At 38.3% G+C, this 20,745-nt stretch overlaps 2 protein-coding genes across 2 annotated transcripts; both read right to left on the bottom strand.

Annotated features, from left to right (window-relative positions):
* Positions 1-1,399: 1,399 nt before the first annotated feature.
* Positions 1,400-6,061, bottom strand: sumo2a (small ubiquitin like modifier 2a). The gene is made up of 4 exons (XM_026170557.2): positions 5,908-6,061; positions 4,886-5,017; positions 3,493-3,564; positions 1,400-1,929 (listed from the first exon to the last, which is right to left on the bottom strand). The coding sequence occupies exons 1-4, from the start codon at positions 5,926-5,928 to the stop codon at positions 1,864-1,866; spliced, it is 291 nt and encodes a 96-aa protein (XP_026026342.1). The 5' UTR covers positions 5,929-6,061; the 3' UTR covers positions 1,400-1,863.
* Positions 6,062-7,647: 1,586 nt separating this feature from the next.
* Positions 7,648-16,886, bottom strand: gga3a (golgi associated, gamma adaptin ear containing, ARF binding protein 3a). Its single transcript, XM_026170555.2, has 17 exons — positions 16,756-16,886; positions 16,042-16,126; positions 15,812-15,887; positions 15,596-15,694; positions 15,381-15,504; positions 15,118-15,221; positions 13,501-13,581; positions 13,207-13,344; positions 12,824-12,905; positions 12,507-12,629; positions 11,838-12,050; positions 11,156-11,229; positions 10,631-11,076; positions 9,858-10,057; positions 8,913-9,082; positions 8,675-8,785; positions 7,648-8,471 (listed from the first exon to the last, which is right to left on the bottom strand). Exons 1-17 carry the CDS (start codon positions 16,790-16,792, stop codon positions 8,361-8,363), a joined length of 2,274 nt encoding a protein of 757 aa, XP_026026340.2. The 5' UTR covers positions 16,793-16,886; the 3' UTR covers positions 7,648-8,360.
* Positions 16,887-20,745: the final 3,859 nt, after the last annotated feature.

Genomic DNA, 20,745 nt, shown 5'->3' with positions numbered 1-20,745 from the left:
TATTAGTTTTTGACTGCTAGTGAAATTTGTTTTCTTTACAAATAACTTTCACTGAACTAACACACCCAAACTCTCAACATGTTTGTACTCTCTGCTCATAATGTCTTCATATTAAATAAGTTTCTGCTTTTTAAAGAGCTTACTTGAACATTGCACTCAACAAAAAACATATACTTCCTAACAAAAAAAGGAACTTCAAGGGCCAAACTGCAAAATTGAATTTCTTCTTGTCAACATACTGGCTGCAAGCATCCCATGGGCTGCAAATTTGAGACCCCTGTTCCAGATGAATAGGCGTAGGACTCAATACATGGGCCCAGAAAGGAATTGAGAGAAAAAACAGAGAAAAAACACCATGCTGCCGGAACATTGGTCAGTCTGGCCTCAAAAGTGACTACTCTGCACAAGAGTAGTTAGAATTACAATTACAAGAAAGCCTATGACACAATGAGTCACAAATGGACATGAACAATCAAAGGGACCCTGAGAACAACACTAGAGGCCGTCTAGTGCAAAAGTACAATTGCAGGATTTACCAAGACCTGAACCCTCTCAGCCATATCATTCTTAAGACTGGCTCCAGATACAGACAACAGAATGGAGCAAACGTTAACCACCTCCTCTACATGGATGACCTCAAGCTGTATGCCAGCCACGAATGAGACATCAATTCCCGAGTAAGATCAACAGCATCATCATCGGAATGCCATTTGGACTGGTTAAGTGCAGTCAGATGGTAAATAAAGAGAAGGAACATAGTGAGAAGCAAAAGGACTATTATTAGAAAGCAAGATTGAATATATTGAGGACAGTACTTTAGAATCCCCCAGCAAACTGGAGCCATAGAGACCCGTGGGAAACTATGAAATACCTGCAGTAAGGCCAGTTCTGACAAGTCAGCTGAATGGAAAGAACAAGATTTGCGTCCAGCAGACTGTAGGGATGACAAAGATCTATGTTCAGAAAAGTGTAGTGTAGTCTAGGAACAGCAAAGACGCTGCGCAAGACTCAAACTCCAAGGCATCTGGTAGAGGGACTAAGCTTGAAGAATAAAGACAATAGCAGGGCAAGTGGGGACATGCATATGCACACACAGCTCATTACGTCATTCAAGAGATCATTATCTAGACACTGATTACTTTTGAAAACTGACTACATATCCACTGTATTTTATTGGCTATGGAATAATGGATAATTATATATTTGGCTGCTTAAAGTGCTTACATCATAACCACACATGAAAACTGCTATCTGATGATTATAATTTGAAGACGTGTCAGCATTTCCTCTTATTGCATGGAAACAAATAACTGAGGACATTCAAACCTACAATTTTAAATGACTGCAGCAGTACCTGCAAACAGTTTTCAGATGTGACGAAAGCACACATACACACAGATTTGTAAAAAAAAAAGAAGAAAAAAAAAGACTCATTTTATTCCAACAATACATTTTTATAATAACAACAGATGTCAGTGAATTTAAAACACCGGGTTACATCAATCAAACCTCCATCTTTAATCAAAGCCTTGGTAAGTATAAAAGCAAAAGCAGGACCAAGCGTTCTCTTCCGAAATTAAAAAACAAACAAAAAAACCCAAACAAAAACAGTTTCTCATTTCTTCGGCACATTAGACTGACTGCAGCCTACTTATTGTCTGCACTGCGCTGTTCAGACATGTTAACATGTCACGTAACATGGCAGTGTGATCAAACTCAACACTAACTGTGCTGCCTTTGAGTATTTTGTGTAAATATTCCACTGGATCGTATCAACACTGGTCATGAGCATTTGAAGACTGGGTATAACAAAGATGTTCAGGGATGAAAGGGGGAGGTAGGGATGTTCATAGGAAACAGTCTTTAAAGAGGAGAGCCTCCAGTTTGCTGTTGGAACACGTCGATTGTATCTTCATCCTCCATTTCTAGCTGCAAAAGAAAAAGACAAGAAAACTTTTTAAATATTAGAAGGAAGTACAAATGCTTTAAAAGGTGGCCGAAGCCACCGTGATGCAACCCACTGGTATGTTAAAAGACTTGACAAACAAGTTATTACTCAGTGAGCTGCAGTATGAACCACAGATCTTACTTCTTTCTGAATGGACTCGATGTTTGTTTCCCAAGCCCAAAAACTCATCAAGAAAGTGTTCAACGAGGTCACAGAGGGAGGAAGCCAGGGGCCATTTTCCCACAATCAAAAGTTTTTCAACAAAAGGATTGCTCGCCCTCTAGTGGCCATTAAAATATAAGACACATCCATGTTGACTACACTTTTTTAAGACTTGAGGCCTGTACTATGAAGCAGGATTTGTACCCATCTCACTAACTTCAGGGTTATTTATTGATATATTCTGAAAGCTGTTCACTTCTTGCTGTTCTGGAGAAGGTTATACTCAAGATAAGAGATAAACAGGTAGAAAACTGCCTACTAAGCACTCACTTTTCTGGAAAAGTATCATCACCATTTCTGGAAGATCTCCTCAGATCTCCTCCTAAGAAGGTCCAAAAATATTTAATAGCATCTAAAGTTTTTGTCTTTCCCACCTGCTCTTGGGAAGCAGCTTAATTTCTGCTTTTTTCCCCCACTTGTCAACCGCAAGTTCAGAAGATTATCCTATAAGCATTAATATTCTCCTAAAACATAAGCATATCTAAACATTAACTCAATGAAATAAAAATTGTAATCCATCATCTCGTCCCGTGTTTTAATAACAGACCTGTAATACTTGTGTGTAAACCTACACAGCAGTTACTATTGTGTGCTTAACCTCTTCAATTTTTTTAAAAATATCATAGCTTTTAATTTTTGTTGTGTGTGTGCTGTCACTACAAAGTCCATATGCATGATTGGTCATATGTTGTTAATGTCACCCCTTTTATGTGAAGGTGCTTGTAGACAGGCTGTTATGAGAATATAACAATACTTAATGTATCAGTATATTCATGTATCATACCTGATTTATCACCCAGTGTTTTGACTGTTTTCCGCTAAACATCATAGTAAAAACATTATGTTCTGCACTGACATGAAGGGAGTACTGCAAACGCAACAAGGAGTTAGATCTGTTCATCACAGCTCTTATGCAAACTCTATGCTTTTTCTGTATACGACACTAACTAAGTATTATAAACTCTTTCTTGGTCTAGTTGTAGTACAGTTGTAATGCAGAATTACTGCGTCTTTGAGTTTATGAAAGTAAATGGTATATGCTGATAACATATCAGCTGAAATGCAATCTCGGGACTGCAAAAACAAATAAAAAAATCAAACCAAACCAAAAAAGGGTCGTGTTGGCCTGGCCTGGAATCCCCCAAACAGCTGATTGGTTTGTGAGTACTGCAGCATAATGCAGTGAGTTTACATGTAGTAACTAATATGAAATGTAAGATCCGGAGTAGCAAGAATGTGAGGACCAAGGGTTATTCAGCCGTAGTTCACAATAACAAAAATTGATTCCAAAAGTGCACAAAAACAAGAGCGTGTACACATACCTGAGAAGGTGTGTCTGTTTCATTGATGGGCTGACCGTCAAATCGAAATCGTATTTGCCTCATTGACAGCCCCTGAGTGGAAAAACAAATGTTTACTTTTAAACATCACAAGGCATTTTTGTGACCGCAGGTTTAAAACACTGGCTGTGAAGTGCAATACCTCCAGTTTCAGGAGAACCTTTGTTGTTCCCCATCTCTCACTACTGACCGCTAAACTAAAAAACCTCTTCAAAATTAGATGTAAATAAAGAGGGTGGGATAACAGGAAATTATGTGGTTAAACTTGCTCCAAGACAATAAGAACAGTAACACGCTGACCAAAATTAAATAATACAATATATTACAAAGTTACATATATGAGAAATAGCTCTAACATATACAAATAACACAATTTATAAAGATCTAGAATTTTACAAAGATTAAATATATATGATTGACATTTTACTCTAATCTGCAATCCTTTATTTTCAGTACAGAGGACGTGCAAGAAGGGGTAACTATCACACTGTGTACTGCGCATTAGATGGGGAAGGACTGATGTTGCACACCTATTATGTATAAAGTAGACCTTAGGTGTTTTTTAAGACTCTTAACTTTCAGATAAATTTAAGGTTGTCTGGATTGGGCCAAACCTTTCCTCCGGGTACCATGTGAGTAATGACAAAATTAAAACAAAGATGTGCTTCTATAGGGCCAAAACAAAGTCAAGATGGTGGGGGAGGGGGGCAATACATACAAACAATTGGTCTTCACACAGTTAAAGCAAAGAGCCTTGTTACCATAGCTAACAGAAGTTGATGCGTCATCTGATATTTTTGACCATCTGATATACTTAAACATAATATAAGCATAAATAAATTAAGCCAATTAATAAAAATACTGGTTCAAAACATATGCCTTAGTTTTGAATATCTGCCCTAATGGATGTCAAAATATAGCTTTCCCCCCCCCTCCATTTCTGATTTGGCAAGAACCATGTATTTTTAAAATGTCAATTTCTTGGTCTCTGGAATAGGGATGACCAATTTTAGAAGACCAGCAATACATTTAACCTCCTAAGACCCAAACTCTTTCATGGCATGCATTTTAAAATTTTCTTTGCTATTTGGGTTGATTGGGACCTGATGAATGTAAAAACAAAGAATTACCAGATTTTTTTACCTAATTTTTTCTTTCTGAGACAAATGAGATCCACATATGAGGCATTGGTTTTAAATTTTGATAGAACAGTGGCAGTATAATGTCCTCATAAGTGGATATCAGGCCCTTGTAGAGAAAAATTAAGTATTTTCGTCTAGACATCCCAAAATGTGATGTCCACATATGTAGACACCAGGTCCTAGGAGGTTAAAGATACTTATAAGAAACAGTTAAAATTGTGTCCCAGTCTCACCTGCCGTTCACAATAAGCTTTCATCAGTTTGCTGAGAGGAGTGTGCCTTTTGATCTTAAACTGCACCACTGAGCCATCCTGTCCTGCCACCTTCAGGTTGATGTGCTCGTTGTTCTCAGTCTTTACTCCCTCCTAAAGACAAAAAACAAGTTCATAGAAAGTCAGATTATTTAGAAAAAAGGGGGAGGTGTGACTATTTACAAGAAACTGCGCCCGCCATTTCAAATTCCGAGTCATAGGTGTCTTGCATATCTCAGCGATACCTCATTGTCTTCAAACAAAAGTTAATTTCACAATACGTGTGTGGATTTACGTTTTTTTGCTTGTTTTTTAATCCTCCGCGACACCAGCCTGCCTGATGTGCGTAGAGCGGGAGACTAGCGTGGGTACCGAGAGCAATGAGGACTGGATTTACAACTTCAACGTTAGCATTAGCTATAGGCAACTCAAGCAACAATGGCCTTCAATACAACAAGATGCACAGCGGCCTAGCAAGGATTCAAATTATACTACTTGTGCTATTAACAAAACCCTTATCTCTTTACCCAGGCGTATGGCTAGCGATTGAGTACAACGGTACCCTTTTTTAAACTTAAGATTCGTTTACACATTACGGCTTTTGTTGTTTTGTACCGTTTATGTTGTTCTGTTCTGTCTCAGCGTTAACTCGCTTTTCTTGAACTGGTGCTTAATCTAGTCGGATATCGGATAACTACATTTTCCATTACATGTGCATTACTCATAACGATGGCAAAAATTTAGAGGTGCCGATTAAAAATTATTTTACAGAAAATATAGATTTTTTTGAAAATACACCAAATGGATCGAGTCGGTTAGCCACGTTAGCTTATTATGCTAACTTCACCCGTTAGCTTCCTAGCAAATACCGTAAAGTTAGCGCATGTTTGAAGCGGTCTTTGGTGTTATACGATTCGAAATAATTGTACGAACTCCTTTCCATCAGTTTACCGTGTACATTCAACTTTGTATGGGCTCTGATTCATTTAAAGTCCAATCCTCACCTTGGCCTTTCCATCTGCCATGGCTGCTGCTGAGGACTGTCTGCCTGCGTCTCGCCTGTTCTGCTGCGGCTGCGCAGTGTAGCGCGCCACTTTGCGTCGGCCGCAATACAGTGAGCGAAGAGCCCGCGTTTCATTTAACAGCAATATAGTTCATGGCTCCAGTATCGTCAAGTTAATAAAAAATGAGTAAGCGACGTTTAGATGGGTATCTGGGGATACAGGAACTGTATCTCTAGTTCGTACTCACCATCTGGCATTGGAAAATAAATAAATACACCACATGGACTATGTTTGGTTATATTAATGCACTTCACATACAGCAAACAACAGGATAAAGAGCAAAAAAAAGAATTTTAAGGAGTATATTACTATGATTTTATTAGGCCCTGGGATAGGTTAATGATTGGCAGAAACATTGATTTTCCAGCATTTTATTTTTTCTACAGTGTATAATCTAGGTTCTATTAAAAAAGTAACTTCCCACCAATAAAATATTATATAGTATTACTTTTTCCACTTTAAATGACAGAGTCTTTTAAAACTACTTCAGCTTGAAACATGTTAAGTTGAACTGATTAATTTTTGTTACCTGCAAACACCATCTGAAATGAGCATCCCTAAATAGGCTGTAGTTCCTCTGTGTCCATATACACCACTGAGTGTTTCCCATGGCCACAACTTACAATCAGCAGCAGTGCATAGCTGGTGGCATGGTGTGCAGGTCCCAGGTTCAAACTCAGACTGTTGCAGTCTTTGTGGGAGGCAAACATTTGAAGAATATCAAAATATGGAGATGGACAAAATGCAATACAATACATTTACTGTTATTGAATTAGAAAGCCACACCCTGCATTATAAACTAAGACAAAAGACTTAAAGGTGGCCCTCTCTCTCACACATACGATTATCCAACAACATTTATTTCAGTAGCAAAGCAGCCTTGCAGAAAAAAAGAAAAGGCAAAATTTTGCTGCTTGCTTTGAATGGGAAAAAGCAGTACCACCTGGTGGGCAACTATAAAAATAAAAAACTGAAGGAGAGTACTCCAAAATAAAACCTTAACATAACGGAATGAATTAGTCAATGTCAAAAATAAATGTAGGATCAAAAATTGTATTTCAATGACTTTCAATGGGGCAAAATGTGGCAGTTTTGCATACCTTAGACATTTTTCAAGCTAATTTAAGGACCTGAGATAACAATTCTAAAATTGAAAAACATTCAGTTGCATTTACACTGATTTTGAACACTGAAAAAAAAACAAAAACAAAAAAAAACAGTCATGTTAAAAGGTGTAACATAAATAAAATCCATCCCAGTCTTTATTTATCCATGCACAGAAGTAGTTGTTCAAAAATGCAATGACAAGGTAATTTAACAATATGACAAATAAATAAACTTATAAGAAATATGTAGAGAACCTCCAGCACACATAACTCCAAGAAGATAGAGATAAAGAGGTCACAATTCTGTATGAACATGTAAAGTTACCCAGTGGTTATGCCTTGACCTATGGCCGCCGTTTCTTCTAACAGGAATTAAATTTCCTTGTTAAGCCCATCTCTAGTTTGCTAAATAATGTAACGTTTATAACAAATCTGTATGACTATTTGGTAACATTAAAGACTCTGAAAAGCACACTAACTTGTTAATCTATTAATACAATACTCAAAGTATCTATTAATAAGGGGTATGCAGAATACAGCTGACAACTGCATCACCATACATTACGTTAGGAGTTGTGATAGCTTCCTCACTAACCAAAATAAATACATTCATGACAATAAATACTGAAATACTAAAAAAAACATAAGTGGTGAGTATAAGAGGCTGAGCTGTGATTTCCTGTAAAACCCAGAAGAAGAAAAGTATTCAGTTGTAGTTTTGAGCCAGACTGGAAGTGACCAATTTCCAATCAGCCAATATTGGAGTGATTTTTCAGAAATAGAGGGGCTCTTGTTCGCTTCAGCCTGTCTCAACTGTAAAAATCTTACATAGTCATCAAGAAATCATGTGAAACTCTGATTGCGATCACCTGCTCATACAACCACAGTTTCATAATCATTTCAACCTCTATGCAAGACTGCCGTTTTCAAAAGTGCAACTATTCTCCAATAAAACAGAGACACAAATAGGAACATTAAAATTATATCAAAAGGGTACTAAAAAAATTGAAAGCACGACAATATTTAAAATTCACCAAACAACCACCATTAGCATTCAGACAGTTCATTTTGTTAGTAACTGCATCACACTTACTACCTCTGGTATCGTAATAAAATTACTGTATTTGTGCTACATCAGCAGACCATCTTCAACTCTCTGAAATCCAACAACATTTATCAAATATTGAAACTCTGCCTGAAAGCTTTAATATTTTGCCTTCTTTTGACCATAGCAGAACACTGAAAGCCAAATCGTTCAAGTAGTCTTATAGCGATCAGCCTACAGAGCTATAGAGCTCCCCATTTATCAACAGGTGGAAAATCATTCACCTCCCCCACTTCTGTGAATGGCTGGTCTCCCAGCGTGAATCCCAATTTATATCTCATCCGGACCTTTTCCTGCAAGACATAAAAGCAGAACATTTCAGTTAAGGATCACACTGAGCCATTAACCATTATTTTCTCATATTGATTGACAAGGAAGACAGTAAAAGATGTTTCACTGTGCTTTACTGAATGAACAGCTCAACTGAGTAAGCGCTCTGTCAATAAATAAATGCTTAAATGCATGGACACCAGAAAAGCTCAAGGCTGAGCTTTACCTTGAGAGGATTGGCAAGCAGCATGATCTGAGTGATGGCAGCAGGGGGAAGTATTGGGTTAAAAGAGGCCAGCTCTGTCCCTGAGGGTGGCTGCAGTTTTACTTTCATCGTCTGGAGAATTGGCAGAAGAGACATCCACATACATCAAACACAAGCTGCATCCCACCCAAATTCAATTTTTACTGAAATCTAATCTCATGATGGAGGAACAGTGTTACGTATGCACGTCATGTTTTACCCTGGGCACAGCAGCCTGCAGAACAATGTTCTTCACTGGCTGAGTGGCTGTGTTAAGCATGGACGCCACCATCACCAGCACATCCGGCCTGCCTGGTGGAAAGTCGGTGGCGAAATGCAGCAGAACGCGAACACCATTTTTATCATAAGCTGTCACTGGGCACACTTTACCTAAAAGTGTAGGTAGCGCAAAGAAAAAGAATAAACTGAGATTACTTCATAAACTGATAAGCCAGTACACACGACCCTCAACACAGTCATTTGAGTCAGCTAGAAGAGATTTCTGCTTTCATGCACATCGTTCCTTTCGTGCATGCTGCGATGCTTAATTTCTGACCACAGTGAGAACATAAAACTAACAGTATTAGTACGTTTTTCACTGTCAATTTGTTATTCACTTTTTCACTGTCACCAGTAATGACCATATGTTCATTTTCTCCCATCTAACAATTATGTTTTGACAAAAAAACACCTGGAGGTCAGTGAACCATCTGCAGTACGCAGGCACGAATGCGTTCCCAAAATCTCTCAGGTGATTATTCTCTCTACAGGATTTTCTATCGAAGTAGATAGATGGTCAAATAGCAGCCAAAATTTCAAATTACTGGTTGGCAAAACAAAAATGTCCTAATAAAAACAAAATACATCTTCACATTTTGAGAACATAAAGCTTTTTTTGAACAGCTTTTACACTGGTCCTTTTCAGTCAAAATCTACTTCAGAAATATATATTTCCAATAGGTTTTAAGCACTTAAAATAGTGTTAAGTGCTTAATAGAGTAAACACCATTTTTCCATCACTGAAAACCTTCAGAAAGACATCAGATGATCTGGTTTGACCTCAAATTAATCTTGTCAAGGACCCCGAGCAAACACTCCAATGGGCTACAAAAACCTTCACTTAGAGATAAACATATAGTCAGTAAAGACCACTTAGTGAACTCACTTGGCTTAATGGTATCAAGAGGGACAAATACATTGGCCAGGGACACCTCTTGTCCTCTACCTGGACTTGACTGGCTCAGGGGTAGAACAGGGGACAGAGAGCGCAACAGAGGGCTGTCATCTGCCTGACTCTTGATAGACAGAGGAGCAGACCATGCATGTATTCCTTCTGATATAATTTGGGTGGATGTGGCTTCAAGACTGAAAGACAAAGAGCAAAGAAAATGTTTGGAAAAAACCCACATTTTTTGTGATTTTGCCTCTGTACACCACCACAGTGGCTTTTAACATTCCACAATCAAAATGTGATGTAAGTGCAGACTGATAAATTGGATTTGGTGAGTTTAACAAAAGTACTACAACTTATACAACGCCCCCTATTTTCAGAGACTCAACTGTAATTGGACAAGTGACTAACAAGTAGTTTCTTGGCCAGATTAAGTCTGTCTCCTCATTTTTTCAATGCAAATTAAACACAAAAGATCTGAAGCGCCGAGCTTGTTGCTATTGACTGGTAATCTCAATCTGAGTCCCAAAGAGAGTTTCTTTCTCTTTCTCTCTCTCTCCTATCCCTCAGTCATGTCTGTAAATACCATAAATAAATACCATCTTTAAAATTGATTAAGAGACACAGTCTTAATGGAATGAAGAGTTTGCACCATATACTGGGTTTCTTTATAAAAATAAATAAATAAAAAATAAAAATGTGTGAAAGTGTACAGATGGAGTGACCCAGTCTACAGAATTTTACACAACAGCACATGTATTACTCACCTATTATTGTTGCCCAGATCCAGCAAAGTGAGATCTTGCAGGATCTGACCTGGAGAAAGCGATGGAGAGTGGAAGCCCAAAGTCGAAGTTGAAATTAGTTGAGGGGTGATATCAGCGGCTGAGGGAGCAGATGAGGTCAAGCTGAATGACTGAGGAGGAGCAGCTGGAGCCACGGTGGTCAATATAGAACTGAAGGGTTGTGGGGATATGACTGATGTTGTTGAAAGGGATGTTGTTGAAATGGGTGTTGTTGAAAGGGATGTTGTAGAAGCCAGAGGTGTAGAAAAGACAGGGCCAGTGAAGTTTAAGGAAGAAGCTGGTGTATAAGTCTTGGAAGGATTAGCTGGGGCTCCTGTTGTAGAGAGGGCATCCAGAAAGAGAGAAGGCGTAGAAAACACAGGAACTGTGGGTAAAGTGTCAAAAAGATCCAAATCTTGACTGGAATCCTGGAAATCAAGGGAATAAAAACACTTCTAACCAACAAGACAATACTTCAAATGACTTTAAATTAATTCACTTAAATACCTGTGTAGATGGCAACGGATTGCTTGGGTTTCCATGTGTTGATTTATTAAGCTCAGTAATAGGTTCATTGAGGCCTGTAAATAAAAACAATTGTGACAGAATTTGCATCAAAATCTATAAATTCTGATACAATTGTTAAACGGGACCCATTATTTTGATATTTAACTCCAAATTTTCATTGTTGGACCACAGTAGCGCTGCATAACATACAGTTTAGCTTTGTTAAATTTGTACAGGCTCACGGTACAGGCCAAAGTTCATACACTACCTGAAACAAAATAGTTTCCAACTCACTTATCAACCAACTTCCATGAGTGTTTAGAGCAGTCTGATGCCTGAGTTTTTGGCTCATGTATCAGCACTGTGAAAATACAACTATAGAAGAAGGTACTTTTGGCTGCTCCTTTGTTTCCTAAGGGGTCACACGCTTGTGTTGGATTTGATGCAACCTTCCCATTTATCCAGGCTTGGGACCTGCACTAGAAGTACACTAGCTTGGGACCCTAGTCTCAAATCATGAGTCTTAAGATAAATGTGTTAACCACTATATTATGGATGCACTATAGCAACAATACACAGTAACACAAAAAAAGAAAGAAAAGCGTAATAGGTCCTTTTAACATTCAGTTCCAAAATTAAAAAATAAATCAGTGTGATTAATCCACATCATGCTGAATGTTACCTAAAGACAGCAGCTCTTCATCCAGCAGTGACAGTGCTGTGGAGAGTACGTTAACACTCTGGGACGGTGGGTCAGTGGCAGCTGATCCACACAACAGGTCAGCAGGAAATGACTGCGAAGATGCTGGAGGTTGCTGCTCAGATGCAGAGGAGCTCTGGATGTCCAGACCCACCAGATCAATCAAAATCTCTGATTGATTTGTGCTTCCAGTGCCTATCAGATACAGTATGTAAATGCACTCAAAGCAGTAGTACTGTCAGTCTTCACCAATAAAACTTCCCCTAAAAATAATACTGAGACCAAACCTTGCTTGTAAACGGTACACGCCATTCCAATACGCACAAAGGCCATTCACTTAAAAGTGTTATTCCTTTCTCAGGTTAGACAGGATATCCACTCTTAAGATTATCCTTATGTGTACTTACACATTATAATATATTTTTAAAAACATGGTAGTCGGGATTCTCAGCAAAGTCCTGCTTCAAACGCAATAAGCTTTCAGTGTGGCTACGCTAGTGCTGACTGTGCATTAATCGGTTTTGACAGGCACAACACTAAAGTCAATACCACATACACCCCACTGAGAACATGTCACAAACAACCATGCCAAATGGTAGAATAGTTAGGAACTGTTCTCTCTGATTAGAATGACCTATACTTCAAATTTACCTGCACTGACTGACGTTTGTGTTTGGCGTCCTCCAGTCTCTCCATTCATGGTTTGTCCTTCCACAATCTTCTTATATAAATTAATAACCTGAGAGAGGTCATCATTGGCCTGCAAGATGTCTCCTAACATGTGAATTTCAAAATAAATTAGACCAGGGTGAGATTTAATATAACCTTGAGAAGACAAGTGAAGACACTGACAATTTACAAACTGTGAGCAGAATGATTCTGAGTCACCTGGGTCTGATGGGTGAATCACACCCAAGCAAACTGAGCAAGACATTTCAGCAGAATAAACAAATCAAATATTTTATTACCCAAACTACTGTCATTATCCTCGGTCTCAGTAGCAAGCTGAACTACCGTTTGCCTGAGTTTGTCACAATCACCATACAGCTCCTGGAAAACAATGAAAAAGAAATCATTATTTAAAAAGGGACTAAACTACAAAAATAATAACAATAATAATAAAAATAAATAAAATAAGTTTAGAATTTCAAACTAATTCAGAAATTATTCATAGGGGATTATAAATTAAAAAGCCCAGAATTACCTCAAACTGCTTAAGGGTTGTATGGGAAACATTTGGAATTTTCTATTAGTATTTCCAGAAAGGTCAACTAATAATAGACAGATCAATCAATTTGAATTTTAATCTTTTCAAAAAGGTCATTTGAATCTTAGCCAGTAAATAACGAACCCTAATAAGCTCCCTGTCTGCGTCTGTGGAGTCTTCTGGGTTGAAATGTGCAAGCATCTCATTAAGTAGTTTGACGCTGTTGTTCACCGCCTCCAGTGTGCTTTTTTGCTTTGTTGCTTTCTGTGTTCTCACCTCATCCTGAAAAAGAAAAACTACATTTGTTAGTATTTGTTGATCAGACTCTTTATTCCTGATGTAAGGAGGTAAAATGTCTCCAAAAGAGAGCAGCCAGAGGTCCGACTTCATTCATACTCAAATATTACAACAAAAACATTTCATCTGACATTGACACACCTCCTTGACCATGTTCTTGATGAGCCTGTTAGCCTCTTGCAGATCTTCTGGCTTTTTGCTCTTCAGCAGTTCTGATAATCTCTGCAGAGAGATAGGAGAACTATTAGATCAACTGCTGTGAACCCAAAGTAAACACCCACACACCTACCTGTAAACCCAATATATTTGTAGCAACCAATGAGCTAGTTAAGCAGCATCATAAATGTACAAAGTTGGTCTTTATTTCTGTGAAATGCCACAATGAAAATCATGATGCAAGAGTGAGAAAGGATTTCGAAAACCCCCCAAAGAGACAGCCATGAGAGAATCTCTTCGTTTGATCTTTTGGAGTGTTTCGATTTTAAGTATGTAGTGAGAAAATCCAATAATCAAAGTTTCCTATTCAAGCATGAAAACGGCATAGAGGTACTGGCAAGAACAGACTGAAAAGCCATCAGCTGGAATCTGTTAGCTGAGCTGCTGAAGACAAACGGCCAGTATTTCAGGGCTTCAGTTGGGATATCGGCCAAAGCTTGTGAAGTTAATGTCATCAGATAGTAAGTGAAGCATAACAGGCCTTGGGAAAAGAAGCTAGCTCACAGCTGTCACAAAGCAAAGATTATTCAAAATCTGTTCTGAAAGCATTAGACTTTTTTCACTGAACTTTATCCATATCTCTGAAGTGTTTTTAAACGGTTTCTCTGACTGCCCAAGGCTACTCTAACTGTGTTCTGCCTGTAGCTTTGTATTTAAGTGCATATATCAGAATGGTTCTCATGTAACTCTGGCAATTTATGGCCACAGATAATCTCAACTCACGGTTATGCCATACATATTTAATAGTGTTAATTACTGCATTATTCAACGACTCATTTCTTTGACCATTGATCTTCACATCGCACTTTTATTTTGACTAGAAGCTGGAATCAGGAAGTTCTAATTGACAACCAGTGCTTAATTGCCCAATCCATTGGAATCATTAGCCTGTGAGCTTAATCATTTTACCAGTGCTTGCTGTTAATTGCAAAAGAAATGTTAAGTTCAGAACTGCTGCATTTTTGCACACCTGAGTCGCATACAGGTCTTTCTCAGTATAGTTTCTGCAGTGTGGCCATAATATGAAGACCGAGTGGTACTGAAAACCTGCGTAGGCATACTTATTTTCAGCACAGAAAGAAAAGAATATGAATCAATAGGTCAACTGAACTACAAACAAGACCTATAACAACATTAGGATCAGCACAATCTTGTCATTCTTCATCCCTACGCCACACCTTTAAAGTTTCGGGGGTGCATAATGCATAGTTGAGATGCTACTGCGTTGACAAAATGCACCAACATAAATCCAGACATATAAACATCTCTCAGTGTGCAACAAAAGGTGTTTGCAGGGCCACATTTTTTCCATGATGACTCATATAGCCACTGACTCCTAAGCTACCAAATGAGCTCCATCCTGAAATGCACTATTGTACTATTATCTTCTGAGGTATAAGTGATATACCATCTTAAATAATGCCAAATAACCTATAATTAAAAACCTACATCCGTAACAGAGACGGGAGAAGTGAAAACAAGAATTAATTGCAGTTAATGAGAAGCGGCATTCACACAATATCCTAAAATAGTTTCTCTTACTTTGCTCTTCTTCTCATCCTCAAACACAGGATTCTTGGGTCGTGGAGAAGGTGATGGTATTAATGTGGCATCAAGAGGAATTTCTGGGTCAGCTAAAACAATACCTAAAAATAAAAACAGGTAGCTTTGAACTTTGGTAAAGACAGCTTCAGGACTTCATAGCACAATGCACGCTGTGATTTTTGGATTTTACTGTGATCACTTCATAATGTTTAAATTTCACTCAGTATATTTAATCATTTTTGAAGCTGTGTATGTCTCACCCTGTAATTTCAGCATCTGATATGCTTCAGCAATCTTTGTTTCATCTGGCAGAGACACTGTCCAACTATACAGCATCTCTATCACTTTTTTCTTCACTTGTTCTGACACTTTATCTCCCAGGTACTAAAAAAAGATGTAGACGAACTGCTTAATAAAGGAAAACAACAACTCAAAGTATGATGCTGTCTGCAAATGTAAAACATTTGGTACTTACTTTGGGTGAAACCACCTTAATTAATTCATTCAAAAACTTAAATTTCCCAACTTCGTTGTGAAACCTTCGCCCACAATTCTTCATACAAGCTTCAAGAACCTGCAAAAACAAAAACAAGCTCAAAAAATATTCTTTAAAAAAACCAAAAAAAACCCCAAACAAGTATCTTTACTAATATCAGAATGAAAAACACAGTGAAATAAATCCACCACACACCGTTAATGCTTGCATTGCTTCCCATTCCTGTGGTGATTGAATCTTGTATGCCAACAGTCTGACAGATATCTGTGGACTGAAAATATGCCAGAAAGGCAATTCAAACAATGCAATGGAAACTCAATAATGTAAGAAATACAAAGGCTTGTGTGTTTACCACAAGGAGGGGACACACGATTTGATTATGAGTGCAGGGAGAGGCTGGGCTTATTAAATGTACGTGGCCGTACCCTTCTAGCTCCTTATTGATTTGATCACAGAAACTCATAATATACTCCCAGTCTTCCTGCCGGTTTGAAGGGTTAGTGGCTTTGTCTGAAACAAAAAAATATAAAATCTCATGAACATACAACTCTGACAGCTTCTTTGGTTCACCTAAATCCAAGGACAGCCACTGAAGACTACAGATTTGTTTACTACCAAGAATCCAATCAGCCCTCCAGCATCGAGCTCCCTCCATTCCCAGACCACCTTACGAACAATTCAGGCAGTTGTTCAAAATATTCAGCTTAATGTGAATTCACTCTTACTAAACCGCAAGACACTTTACTGATCCTGTTTATGTTTGTCGTTTTCAGACTGTGTTAAACTTCGGTTAAAGCCTAAAGGTGTTTCAGGAAGCAAACGTATAAGTGCATTATGGAGACCCAGTTTAATACAAAACACTCATATCTTTCTAGGCATACCAACTATAACCACCGGAAACGAATAATAATAATAATTCAAAAAGGGTTAATATTTGTCGTGTATCAACCATCAGTTGACAGCAGCTGACCGTGCTAACCTCTTGTGACAACACAGATGAATTAGCATGGTAAATTCCAAGTGCAGTTGTGTCATACGAGTGCAACTAATATTTAGCACAACCAAGTTAACGTAGAGCATACGCGACTACTTCTGTCAGGAATAAATAGCGGGGGGAAAGAGTTTAAATATATACTTACTAAGCCAAGACTCCAATGACTCGCCATAGTCCGCCATATTTGTACAAACAACGCGTGACTTCTGCTGCCTTCACGTGCTTCCGGATAAATGGGACACTGCGCTCCCTGCTTCAAACTGTGTGTATTTGTAAAATCTACATTTCTACCCTACCATCATGTGATGACTTGAAAACATTTTTTTAGACAGTATGCTATTTTAATCTCAGCTTTTTGTGTATTTGTGCGTTTATATGTCTTTTTTTTTCACAAAAAGCATGCAGCTGAGATCAGAAATTTATGAATGTCGTAACTTTGATTTTCAATTCATTATTTTGAACTACGCTCCTTTTGCTGTACATTCACTGCAGTGGAGCGACTTTACATTATACACCGTGAATGCCTAAGAAAGAAAAAAAGAACTGGGTGCACAAGTGTGAATTTATTTTAAAATTTTCCTCTATGCAACTTTATACATACTTAGTGTGTGCATTTATACAGGCTTTCTTAAACATTTTAATACGTGGTGCCGGGGCGATTTCAGCCCATTTTGGGCGATTTCAGCCCATCTTTGGGGGTGCTTTTTGAATCAAAGCACCCCCAAAGATTTCTTACTTATTTTTTGACAATATCTGCTGTTTGTGTGCCACACTACTAAAAATATAAAAAGCATACAGTACTTGATTGAGACGAAACATTTTGACAACAAAAGTATAAATACCCCCCTCCTAAAATGGTTTGTTCCAGCTCCTGGAATATATGGTAAGAGGCATGCTTGTAGCAAAAGAAAGTTCAAAGAATTCATTAAAAGACCAAAATTACCATGCTGAGTGTATATACACTTCTGACCACAACTGTATAAGAAAAATAAATGTGTTCAGTATATAGCCAATTATTGGCTATACGTACCATTGCATTTAAAATGTAATGACTCGAAAATTCCAATTTTCTATCAGATTGGTCTGTCAGTTATTTTAAAGTTTAGCTTTGAGATGTCAGTTTAAACTTTAAATAAATACTTTTCACAAAAATTTGATTTCTTTGGAGACTAAGAAGCTATTACGAGCTACGGCTTTGTGTAATGGCAAGCGTTTGTCTGGTGTTGTTTCCTTGCACTGCATGCCATTGTAAATTCAGTCTGGCTCCCTCTGAGTTTGCAAATAAAACTGCATGAACTATTCAAGGAATCTTGATCTTCAGATATCTTCAAGGACTTTAGTGGCTCCTGTGCAAAGAATCCCTAACATGAATTCCAGTGCTACTGTGTAACAGGTTTTAGATCTCTTACATCTTGAGACAGACCAAAAAAAGCACAGTGGGTCAACTTTGTCACCTATACCTCACATTCATCAAGCTTCTAAGGAGGAAATACAGTAGTCCAGCAAGACTCTTTGTCATGACATCTGCTGCAATTGTTTTGTCTTAGGTCCGGTTTAATGTATCTGTTTAGAGAGTCATTGAAGTAATGTCAGAATTTTGTGAAGAGGGGGATGTTTTTATTGGGTTACTCCCAGAAGTTAGAGTGAAGCAGATATTTTCCGAGTCAGTCATACTACTCGTATGAGCAGCTTGATTTCCACTAAGTTGATTTAAAGTAGTCTGTAAACTAACTCTGGCAGCAGGTTTATTCACACTCAGCAGCCTATCAGCTGCAGAGTCCTCTCATCTTATCAGTTATATAGTTTTAGCCCATCAAAAGTGTTTGGAGAGGTTGTGGTCACCCCCACAGGCAGTCCAGAGAGCACAACCAACAAATACCTCCTCACCCTAACCTTTATTTAACATATATACCAGAAACACTAAATTATTTTCCATTTTCTTTTTGCATCAGTTTTGCTGCAAGAACATTTTTCAGGTTTTTGTTTCTGTTGAATGGTTTTTGTAAGTGTCAGGAGATGACAGGAAAATTATCTACCACTGTGTTGAGAACGAACAGTTCAGAGGTTGTGACTAACAATTTGTCAGACTTTCTGTTTCAAACAGTCATGCCCACTTCACAAGGGGTCTGGTCAGAAATAAAAGTCCACAGAACGTGAACTTCTCTTCAAGCTCTGTGCTGTTACTTTTCTCACCGTCAGCTTTTGCACCTTAAAAACAAGTGCAATGTCACAAAGGTCTCGAAGGAGAGTCTGTCTGTGCCATTATCCCCATAACTGAGCACCTATCATGTCTCATTCTGCTGACCTTTTACCCACTTTTAGTGTAACATGACCAGACAACTCAAACATGCCCAGACCTTTTTTTTTTTGGTGTTTTACATGTCATCGTGTGGCATCTGGAAGCCACTTTTTGTCTGCCTGTGTGCGTGTGTGTGAGAGAAAGAGAGTGTGTGAATAGCTCAGTGTTTATTTATTGATTATTATGTAAAATGCTTTGACTTGCCATTCATTTATTCATTATTGATGAATTCACTGAATGTGTTTTTTAGAGACTGACAGTCTTGAGCTTTTGTGTGATGTTGCCACGACCCCTACCCGTCTTCCTGTGGAGCCACAGAGTTATGTGCAACTATCAGGCCTGAAAGTCCATAAGCTGGGGAAAGGTCTGTGCCAATAACCTTTATCTTGAAAACTTTTTAACTTTCTGTTCCTGACCATGTTTTTTAATGACTTGGAGATGATTTATTGTAAGTTGTAGAGCAGCTTTTTAAATTTAGTAAAAACCACTTATAAAGATAAAAAAAAGTTGTCTTTTGTTTTATTTATGGTTTCATTGCCTTGCTTTTCCTTCAGACATTTTAACAGTTGATTTTCAGAGAAACAAAATGAGTTTGAAACTGTTTATCAAGGCAAATAATGTAAAAAGAAACATATTGGTTGAAGGATTGTCCCGGGGTTTGTGTCAAAAAGAGTGCTGAACAATCACTTTCCTAGCTGAATCCGCATGCCAGTCAGCATTGTGATTTTCTGAATGACACTCTTCATGTTCTAGCTGGTAGTAGACCCAGGGAACATCAGAATATGCAGGAGCAATTATAAACACCATCTGGTCTGCAAAAACTTTGGGCTCCTTCAAGAGATGCTGGAAAATATTCCTGGGAAAAGACATATGGGACCTTTTGACTATTATATTCAACCATACTCCAGATAAGCAGTATAGATGTGTAGAGGCTTTGTCTGATCTTTGTGATCGTACATATTACTGCTTTACTGACATATTAGACAAACCTAATTGCTTTAGTGGCTTAACACTTGATTAGAATGTGAAAGAGTATAAGCAAACACAACATAACATTTTATCTTGTGATTGCTGCATTGGACAATGCACTGAGGTTTGAGGGCAAGGCTTGAGAAAAGCCCCCAGCCAATGCCGTGATGCTTCTGCTTTTGTTTTTCAATCTGCAATATCTGGCCCTGCAGATTTTTGTGTAGGAACTGCCAGCCTGCATGTGTGTGTCATCTTAGTGATACTGATTAGAGTTGTATTTCTTTCATATTTTTATGTCACAGGTCCTTTTACCATGTGGCCATTTGGCGGTGCTAACATCTCAAAGAAGATGTAGAGCCCATTTACTATGCATTGTCACATTTAGCTGTTAAATACACTAGTATTTTCTGGTGTATGAATGAGCAAAGGGCACAGTAAGGCATTTGGCCTTTGCTCTTTTGAGTAACTACTTTTCACCACTCATAGTGGAACAAAGTTTTTTCAGACATATACATATATATATATGTATGTATGTATGTGTATATATATATATATATATATATATATATATATATAAAAAACACCCAGCACGCCCCTGCGGGCGGTTTATCCTTCAAGCTCGGGTCCTCTACCAGAGGCCTGGGAGCTTGAGGGTCCTGCGCAGTATCTTAGCTGTTCCCAGGACTGCGCTCTTCTGGACAGAGATCTCCGATGTTTTTCCCGGGATCTGCTGGAGCCACTCGCCTAGCTTGGGAGTCACCGCACCTAGTGCTCCGATTACCACGGGGACCACCGTTACCTTCACCCTCCACATCCTCTCGAGCTCTTCTCTGAGCCCTTGGTATTTCTCCAGCTTCTCGTGTTCCT

The sequence above is a fragment of the Astatotilapia calliptera genome, chromosome 6, assembly GCF_964374335.1.
Source record: "Astatotilapia calliptera chromosome 6, fAstCal68.1, whole genome shotgun sequence".
Taxonomy (NCBI): domain Eukaryota; kingdom Metazoa; phylum Chordata; class Actinopteri; order Cichliformes; family Cichlidae; genus Astatotilapia; species Astatotilapia calliptera.
This window is presented reverse-complemented; position numbering and strand designations above follow the sequence as displayed.

Bases quoted from the DNA above. Each gene is read 5' to 3' on its own strand.
- sumo2a (XM_026170557.2), bottom strand. From the start codon at position 5,928: ATGGCAGATGGAAAGGCCAAG. The intron at 5,018-5,907 runs GTGAGGATTGGA...TTTTGTCTTTAG, and splicing joins TGGCAGATGGAAAGGCCAAG to GAGGGAGTAAAGACTGAGAA. The intron at 3,565-4,885 runs GTGAGACTGGGA...TTTTCCACTCAG, and splicing joins AAGCTTATTGTGAACGGCAG to GGGCTGTCAATGAGGCAAAT.
- gga3a (XM_026170555.2), bottom strand. From the start codon at position 16,792: ATGGCGGACTATGGCGAGTCATTGGAGTCTTGGCTTA. The intron at 13,582-15,117 runs GTAAGAGAAACT...ATCTCTCTGCAG, and splicing joins AGGATGAGAAGAAGAGCAAA to AGATTATCAGAACTGCTGAA. The intron at 8,786-8,912 runs GTAAAACATGAC...CCAATTCTCCAG, and splicing joins TGCAGGCTGCTGTGCCCAGG to ACGATGAAAGTAAAACTGCA.